The 10,355-nt window shown below is 38.6% G+C and overlaps 1 protein-coding gene across 1 annotated transcript; it reads right to left on the bottom strand.

The window, feature by feature from the left end:
• Positions 1 to 6,630: 6,630 nt before the first annotated feature.
• MESR3 (misexpression suppressor of ras 3) lies at positions 6,631 to 7,572 on the bottom strand. Its single transcript, XM_064683459.1, has one exon. The coding sequence runs from the start codon at positions 7,555 to 7,557 to the stop codon at positions 6,721 to 6,723; it is 837 nt and encodes a 278-aa protein (XP_064539529.1). The 5' UTR covers positions 7,558 to 7,572; the 3' UTR covers positions 6,631 to 6,720.
• Positions 7,573 to 10,355: the final 2,783 nt, after the last annotated feature.

Consider the following 10,355-nt stretch of genomic DNA (forward strand, 5'->3'; position numbering starts at 1 on the left):
ATTTTTCTTTACCATCCGACCAACCTTAAACTCATTTTCAAAGTTCTTTGCTTTTCGTAAAATGCAAAAATAATGCAAATAAATAGGAAGATGATAGATACTGCGATATTATAAAATGTAATGCCTTTGTATCGCTTCTGCCTCCTGCCTTCCGCCTTGGCGATAATTTAGCGATAGCACAGCCCTTTCTATAGAAAAAAGAACCTTGGTTTTTCAAAACAAAGAGTGCTCGTGCTCAATAAATCAATAGCCCTTATTTATCTTCCAGAGTGATAACATTGTTGTTTTTTAGCATCCAAATAAGGTCAGCTGAAGAAATTATCGTCTCGTGTTGCATTTAATATTAAAAGCCAAATATTCTCCACTATCGCAAAACTATCGCCCAGGCGACTCAAATATGTTTTTGTTATAATTTTACTTTTGCTAACGATTCCCACACTTGAAAATGTTTTCTTTGGTATCTCGACCTTAGCTCCTCTTATCAACGTTTGCTTGTCGAGGACTTGGCAAATATGTGTGTGCACACACAAGTTCACATGTGTGTGTCCGTGTGAGTGTGCTTGTGTGTGCGTGCTGTTGCCTTTGGTGTCACGTCAAATTGTTTACATGCTAAAAAAAAAACTAAAGCACACTCACAGGCGCCTCACCTTGAAAATGGGATATGTTTTCCTTTAGCCTTACTTTCGCTTTGCTTTTGCAGATTTAATGGTTTTCCAAAGAGCCTCCCCCCCTCCCTTTCCCGCAGAGAACCCCGACATTATCATCAGCAATGCGTGTGGGGCGCCTGACTTGCATTTTGATTTCGCAAGACGATGCTGATGAGGCATGCGGCATGCGGCATGCGGCATGCGTCTATTTGGGTGTGGACAGCAGCTTTGACATTTTGCTCGCAGATATTCGGTTACGCGACTCTGCACATATTCACTTACGACTACAAAGCACACACACACACAACACACACACACACACAACACACACACACACCCACACACACACACACACCGCAAGCTTCCGCTTATTGTTTGGAACAACAATTAAGCCGCAGTTTTGCAGCAAGTCAACTAAAATCATGAAAAATGTTTTTGCGGCTTTGTTGGCAGCACACCCACGCACACACTCACACACAGCCACACACACATGGCAAATGCATGCATGCCACATTATGTGGCATCAACTGTAAACCAGATGCCAAACAGTTGGTTGAGTGCTGCAAATGGAAATGGAAATAAATTTGATGCATTTGCAGCTCATCGGCAAATTCAAAGCGAACAAGCGGGCATCGCATTCGGGCTTAACTGCTTGCCTGCCCGTCCCCCCTCCCTCCCCCTCATATTTTGACTCTTGCCGCATTCTGTGGCAAGCACAAAACTGATTTCGAGTGGTGCAGCAGCAATGCAGCACCTGACGAATTATGTTTTTTTTTTTTGGCATTTTCGGTTATCTTCGCTGTCAGAATTTCGATTAAAAGTTGAAATTCGAAATTTTAAGAAGGAAAGTGTGCAAGGTTTTAGAGGGAGATGGAGAATAAGGGAGAGGGAGAGAGAGCGAGAGGAAGAAAAAAGTGGAGAGAGAGGGAGAAAGAGAGTTAGAGATAAGGAGATAGAGACACAGAGAGAGAGAGAGAGAGAGATAGAGATGGAGAGAGACAGAGGGAGAGAAAACGAGAGGGATTAAAAAGGAGAAAGAGAGTGAAGAGCATTTACTTTGTATATATATATATATACATAAGTGCATACCTAACTGATAATACCAGGCTTTGCCCGGCCCATGTGAGAAAACACAGACATGTATGTATGTAATTAAATATATATTTTTAAGAACAGAATTTAGTTACTCGAATTGTGGTCATTTATTCTCAGGTATATAATGTACGATTTGGAAATGATATTGCCTTTATAAACCCGTGTGGTTCAGGACTATCGACTATTGCGAATCGAGAATTGGTTTTATTTTGAGAATTTTCAAACATTAAATGACCAAGTCTAGGGTTTTTAGGTCAAATTTTCGAATGATATACCATATTTGACTCCCATGAATTAATATTATCAAATAATGCCTAATCTTAAATGTAAAGGAAATGTTAAACTTTTGTTTTTGTGATATATCTCGAGTAAATCAAGTCCGAATTCGGAAAGATATACCATTTTATGCTCGTACAAGCTCCTACTTTCGATTGGAATTCAGAAAATCAAATTATAAATTTTGAAAAGTTATTATAAAAATGGCAAGGGGTAACATCACAATATTTGCAAAAATGGACTTGGTTTTGAAATGAAATGTTTTTGATTTCCGTCTGTTCTTCGTAGTTTAACGAGTCTAAGAACCCATATTTTTGCAAAATCGGATTATATTTAACTGAGTTATGAAGTTTTGTTGTTATGAAAAATGAATCTAATTGGAATATCTCGAATATATATTGTCTGATTAAAGATTAACCTCTTTCGATTCGTGGGATCATTGCTATTAATTGCCTTTCAAAACTTTCCAAATTAAATGCTGACTAACTTCGTCAAATCTAGTAAGAGTTTATTTAATATTTTTGATGTCATGCTGTTCTACATAGTTTCATCTTTACAAAATCGCAATTCATTAATTCGAGTTACACTCAGTTAAAGCTCTTCAGCCCATTGATAGAAGCTTAAAATCAATTTACACTTTTTTGTATTATTAACATTTTTTAATGTCTGGCCGCAAGCGCGAACAAATTTTTAATTGCGTTGACATGAAATGTTAAAAATGTTGAAAACATTTAAATTGTTGAAATTGTCGCAACACGAAATATTCGTAATAAATGTGCAGAATAATGGCATTAATAATGGCAATCTACACGAAACCAGCAGCAACAATAAAACGACCATAAAATGCAAGCAGCACATTCATAATGTGGAATACAGCCACAGACACTGTGGCTGACCGCCTCCCCGCTCACCTCCCCTCTCACCTCTCCGCGCCTCTCGTGTCCCTTAGGTCGGTCCGGAGTGCCACTCGATGTGTCTTAATTAGCATAAATGCTCATTGCGGCCTGCCCTGGCACTTACATAACCTCCGTCTATTACCCTCACCCAGCGGGCAATCGCAGCTGCAGCCAACAACTCCCCAACAGCAACAGCAACAGCAGCAGCAACATTTGGCTGTGCTGGTGTCACATGATTTAAATACTTTTATTGCACGTGCGGCAATCAATCAGCAGCAGAAGTAACAGCAGCAGCAGCAACAACAAGAGCAGCAACAATATCAGCAACAGCAGTAGCAACAGCAACAAAAAGAAATAACAACAACAGCAGCAAAAGCAGCAACAGCAACAGTAACAACAATGACAACAGCAACAGGAGTAGCAACAACTACATAACCTGCAGCAGCAACAAGAGTAAAAAGTCACAACAACAGCATCAGCAACAGCAGCAACAACAGCAGCATTAGCAGCAGCGGCAACAAACATATAAAGTAGCAACAACAGCAGCGCCAACCACAGCAACAATATGAGCAACAACAGCAGCAACAGCAGTAGGAACAGCAACAGCAGCAACAACAACAGCAACCATATCAGCAACATCGGCAGCAACAATAAATAGTAACAGAAAAAGCAACAACAACAGTTTTAGCAACACCAACAGGAGCATCAAAATCCACAACAGTAGCAGCAGTAGCAGCAGCAACAGCAACAGCAACAGTAACAGCAACAATAAGAACTAACAACAACAGCAACAGAAGTAGCAACAGAAATAGCAACAACAACAGCATCTGCAGCAGCAACAACAGCAGTAGCAACAACAATAAAAAGTCAACAACAACAGCAGCAACATATCAGCAACAGCCGCAACAACATCAGCAATAGCAGCAGCAACAACCATAAAAAGTAGCAACAACAGCGACACCAACAGCAACAACAACAGCTCCAACAATTTCCATGTCCCTTGATTAATTATGCGGGCACTCTTCAATTTGCTCTCACCCTTTTTTGCTCTCACAATTGTAATTGTAATTGTAACTGTAATTGCTGACACAATTAAAGGGAAATGATTGGGAGCATGTGGGCAATGTGTAACTCAGTTCGCATTATTACCTAGTACAAAGAATTTTTGGAATATATCGTTTATATACTCAATCTGAATATAAGTGAATGCAATTTGTAAATAGTTCTAATTGTTGCTTCCAAAATTGTTAAAGCACTTTAATGTGAAGCCCGCAAAACGTTGACGAATGCGACACAAAGAGGAAAGGCAAAGAGAATGCTCTCTCGAGAGAGTAAATGCAGGAGAACGTATCACACGACATGTTTAAAGTTGAGTTCTTCTAAAGAAGGCAACAATAATTCAATTTCAGGCTGGAAGTGGATCGAAAGCCGTAGAAGCTAGTCATTGCAAACTATATTTGCACTACAATCTAGGCTAACAGAGATAAATATACATATATGGAAGTCTTTATATAGTCGCAGAATTATGATTCACAGTTCCCTTATTCTACGAGGGAAGTTTCATTAAATTTGATAAAATAATGAAAATTGCTTTTAGTGAATGTCTAGTAAAAGTCGACTTCGAAGGAAGGTTTGTTTGATTCAGGTATTTGGATACATTTAAATTTGGCTGATAATTTGTTAAAAGGCTTACCAATAAAAAGAAAAAAGACAATTATTTTGTATTTTTTTTGTTCAGCTTTATTTGATGTTGACATTTGCGTATGCAATTTGACGATTAAGAAATACATAGTTTTGATTTTAGAATGTGTAATGCTTAGAGCTATGTACATACGATCAGTAATAGTCATAGATATATATATTTATGTGTGTACCATATATGTGTTATATATATGTATATGTATTATATGTATGCATATGTAAAACAGTTAGTAAAATTTTAAGTTAAGAAAACAAGCTTGTGGACTTATATGAATTTCTATGCAGCAAATGCAAAATACAAATACTACAAACCATTTATCGTGGTATATATATGAATATATATATATTTTAATTTGCACATTTATTGTGTTTATAGATTATAGATGCTTGTTGACGATATTAGAAAACTTTATAAAACTCGCTTATCGTTCGAATTGTCTTAAGCTAATCGATTTCTCATTAAGTTTATTTTATTTATTTATGTTTTTCGTATTGTAATTTTTTTGTTTGTTTTTATACCCTTGCAGAGGGTATTATAATTTTGTCGTGAAATGTGTAACGCATAGAAGGAGACATCTCCGACCCCATAAAGTATATATATTCTTGATCAGTATCAACAGCCGAGTTGATATAGCCATGTCCGTCTGTCCGTCTGTCCGTCTGTCCGTCTGTCCGTCTGTCTGTTTCTATGCGAACTAGTCTCTCAGTTTTAAAGCTATCTTTATGAAACTTTGCAGAAGTCCCTCTTTCTGTTGCACGCAGTTCATATGTCAAAACCAGCTGGATCGGACCACTATATCATATAGCTGACATAGGAACGATCGGTCGAAAAGTAGGTTCTTGTATGAAAAACATTTTTGTTTACTTTATAAAGTTATCTTAACTGAACTTGGTATTTAATAGTTTTACTACGTTACCCATATATATGCAAAATCCCATTAAGATCGGACAACTACATCATATAGCTGCCATAGGAACGATCGGTCGAAAATTAAGTTTTTGTATGGAAAATTTTTATGTTTTTCAAGATATCTTGACCAAACTCGGTACTTATTAGTTTTACTAAGCTCCTCATATATATGCAAAATCCTATTCAGATCGGGCAACTATATCATATAGCTGCCATAGGAACGATCGGTCGAAAATTAAGTTTTTGTATGGAAAATTTTTATGTGTTACAAGATATCTTGACCAAACTCGGTATTTATTAGTTTTACTACGCTCCCCATATATAAGCAAAATCCTATTAAGATCGGACTACTATATCATATAGCTGCCATAGGAAAGATCGGTCGAAAATTAAGTTTTTGTATGGAAAATTTTTATGTGTTTCAAGATATCTTGACCAAACTCGGTATTTATTAGTTTTACTACGCTCCCCATATATAAGCAAAATCCTATTAAATGACAACTATATCATATAGCTGCCATAGGAACGATCGGTCGAAAATTATGCTGTTGTATGGAATTTTTTTTGTTTTTCAAGATATCTTGACCAAACTCGGCATTTATTAGTTTTACTATGCTCCCTCCACTTATGCAAAATCTTATTCACATCGGGCTACTATATCATATAGCTGCCATAGGAACGATCGGTCGAAAATTAAGTTTTTGTACGGAAACCTGTTTTGTTTTTCATGATATCTTAACCATACTCGGAATTAACTATTTTCCCTGTGCTTCTTAGATACGGGCAAAGCACTATAAGCATTTTGAAAAGGTTGGGTCTGCAAGGGTATTAAATCTTCGGTGTGCCGAAGATAGCACTTCTTTCTCGTTCTGTTTTTTATACGTTTTTTTTTTTTGATTTTGCCAATATTCCGAATGCTAATGTCTAGGAATATAGACGCCTAAATGGTATCACAGATAAATGCGCGATCCACACAGCTGTGCAGCACGCACATTGGCATAACTTAGGCCTATAACAAATATATATATATATTAGATGCAAATAGAACTAGAAACTATACCATTATACATATATATGGGGTGCTTTTTTTTTGGGGGGGGGGGGGGACTGGAGCTTTGTTTTTGTAAATTTGATGGGGGCTTTAATTCTGCCACCAGAGGGCGCTCGTGTTCCAGATCCACGCGCCCGACCCTGATCAACGATGCTGCTGCGGATTGACCGGCCCGAATGCCTGCATGCTGTAGTATCGCTCGCTATCCTCCTTGAGGACACTGGTCACATGATGGAACTGGCACGGATGCGATATCTGTGACTTGGGCGGCAGCGGAGCCGGCTTGACGCGCTTCTGTTTCTTCTGTTTGCGTCCGGGCGCCGACAGTGCAATGTTCTCGGGATCGCTGACCAAGCGCTCCACATGCTGCCAGAGTTCGCGTGCCGCATCCGTCGAATCGAAACTGAAGCCAATCATTTGCTGATGATTGCTCGACAGGCACATGGTGTGAAACGAGGGGCCCGCTATGCGATAATTCGACAGATTATCGACACGATCCGACCACAACGCAAAGCACGACCCGCGCTCGGCCAGCACCAATGTGAGCCTGGGCATGGCTCGCGCCCTAGCATTGCCCTTGTCGTGGAGTATCACGGGTATGCCGGTGAATACCAGACGCCAGTCGCCATCGTTGCCGGTGCCCTCATAAAGATTGGCCAGAGCGCCGCTGACATAGATCTCGGTGCCCAGGCCGGCAAAGAAGCTCTCCACCTGGCCGCGCTCATACTCCGACAGATTCGTATTGCTGCTCGTGTCCGTGCTGATGGTGTCCGCATCGATATCGGATGCATTGTACAGCGATGTGGTGCCATGGGCGCTGCTGCGCTGTGCCGACGATTGCGAGTGTGCCGACCAATCCGGATGCAGTATCAGCTCGTCCCGCTGCTCCGAGGAGGCGGTGCCCTCACTGGACTCCGACGGTGGCGCCGAGTCGCTAACCGAGCCCAAACGGCGACGTGTCTGCTGCAGCTGATGTGACATCTGCAATGACAACGAAAACAAAACACAAAATCCCTAATTAGATTTCGGTGCAAAGTGTAAAAGCTTTTCAATTGTATATGAGATATATTAGGGAAAAGGGGGGCAGGGGGGGGGGGGGGTAGCTTAGAGTAGGTCTGAGTTGGTCACTTGGCACATTGCATGACGCTAATGCAATCGGGTATAAAATACCCTGTTCCCATTGAGAATGTGTCGAAAGGGTATATTGGCATTGTGTGGATGTATGTAACAGGCAGAATGAAACAACTATCCGCCGGAATCTTAAGGATCTAGTTAGTGAAATCGTATTAAATATAATTTCACGTAAATCATAGGCAGAATGAGCTTATCTTTTTTATCGATATCTCACCTAATTTTCTTAGAATCGATTAAAATCCATTTTCAAACAAGATTTCGTAGGCAAGTTCTGTAGAGCTGGAGACACTTAAATTGCTTGGCGGAATTTGGTATTGTTGATATATCCCCCAATCGATATATACAGTCGATAAATATCGATTTAAAATAGTACTTTCTAAGAAAAACTTGGCACTTTGGCACTGTTATAGTATTTTGTGTTCGATATCCGACCCCTCTTTTCCACAATCGTCGATCAATATCGAATAGTTCGGCGATTGTAACAGCCAGAGGGAAAATAAATTGATATATTATATTTCCTTGATTGTCGATAAATATCGATTAGGTCGAGGATTATATTTGCTATAGACACATTATTTAGCAAAGTTGTAGTATTTTGTGATCGATATTCCTTCCCTTCTCCTTAATTGTCGATAAATATCGATTAGCTCGATTAATTTGACAGAGTTGTAATATTTTTCGTTCAATAATTCTGCCCCTGATTTAATGAATTGTCGATAAATATCGATTTTGTCAATCTACATCTTATCGGTGCTTCGCGTAGGGTATCTGCTAGTCGCGCACACACTTACTGCTTGCTGTTGCAGTTGCGCTGCGCTCAAAGTTGGCTAACATAAATTCCCCGGCACGTGTTTTTGGCTTTTTGGCTGCGTTTTCTGCACTTTAGTCACAGCTTTTGCAGTTTGTTTACTTCTGTTTGGGGCTTGCGGTCGCTCATCTGGTTAGCTCAACTGGAAATTATACACAATCAATTTCCGCTTCAAGAGCCGTAAGCAAGCTCTCTGTGAAATGTGCTCGGCAAACAGTTGGCAAAATTATTGAAGCCAATTGAAAATTGATTTATTAATATGTTAGGCAATCAGTGAGAATTTATTTAAGAGCATAAATCGAATTTCTTTGTGCATGAATGTTGTGTAAATTCGTTACATAAGATAATTCGGAATGCCAGACATTTACTTTGCCGGCACAACTCGGCGTATGCGCAATATTATGCACAGCCAAGTCAAAAGCCATAAAAATGCAGCTATCAAGACTTTTGTTATTCAATCGAAACAATTTAAATACTTGTTACACAGAAAAAGCACCCAAGAGATTTTTGAAAAGTACTTTATCAATAAATGCAAGTTAATTTTAGCTGCAAAATGCAAACTGGGAAAAGTCACTTCAAGCTGAAACGAACAATAGTTATACTAAAAATACTTGAATAAATTGGCTTTTTGTTAATTAAAAGTGCAATTTAAATTTCAATTATTGTTGAAAAGTTTCCCTTTTTTTAGTCCGTTTCGGATGTGTAATAAAACCACACTCACTTGAAGAGCAGAGCTTAAATGGAATGAATTAAACAAAAAAATTGGTCTTAATATTAAATGTGTAAGAACTTTTACAATACCCTTAAAGAGGATATTATAGTTTTATTATGAAATGTGTAAGGCATGGAAGGAGACATCTTCGACCCTTATAAAGTATATATATATTCTAGATCAACATCAACAGGCGAATAATATAACTATGTCCGTCTCTTTATCTGTCCATCTGTCTGTTTCTATGTGAACTAGTCTCTCAATTTTAAAGCTATCGAAAAAAGGGGTTCTTTAATGGCCAAATATTCTGTTTACCGAGTTATCATTCATCAAACTCAGCATTTACGAGCTTCACTATTCTCACATATCTGCAAAAGGCAAATGTCTACAAGGGTATTAAATCTTCGGCGTGCTGAAGTAATCCTAACTTTGTCGTTGTTATCTAAAGTTTAATTCAAGTCGACTTTTTAAGAAACTCTTATGGTTAAGGCTGACAAAATATTTATGTCAATAGAACAGTTTTAATTATCATTATTAACACCCAATAAATTGTGATTATTTATTATACATTTTTGCTCTGTGATTAAGAAACTAATAACACTTGCATATAAACTAAAAATTGCTTCGGAGTTTGAACCGGCGACCTAAATCCTTACAATTTTCCTATAAGCTCTCATGCCGTTGTTGTTTTAAGCCCTGCCACAAATTAAACGCCGCTCTATTTCGTTTCAGTTAAATTATTTTACGCACACACATCAGATCAATTTTCAGCTGCAATGCAAACAAGATCGAATGAAATTGAATACCTGATGGCCGCAACAAATTGCCTACACTCAACAGCCGAATTGCTAATGGATGAAAATGTGGAAATTTGCTGCAAATATGCAGCGAACCGAAAATCCCACAAAACCCCGAGACTGAGTGTGGCACGTGGACAGGGGCACGTTTTAATTAACGCCGCAAATTGCTGGTCACGATGTAATTAAATTATTTAAATTGCTAATTTCGCACAGAAAGTGGCAAAAAACAAAACAAAAAATTCATGCGCTAAAAAGGAAAGTGCGAAATAAAGTTGAAAACTTCAAGTTAAAGCCACGCTGAAAGTATAAATAATAATAATAATAA

The sequence above is a fragment of the Drosophila montana genome, unplaced genomic scaffold (assembly GCF_035044405.1).
Source record: "Drosophila montana isolate Dmon_TW-CO22-7 unplaced genomic scaffold, ASM3504440v1 contig_2626_1, whole genome shotgun sequence".
In the NCBI taxonomy this organism is placed as follows: Eukaryota; Metazoa; Arthropoda; class Insecta; order Diptera; family Drosophilidae; genus Drosophila; species Drosophila montana.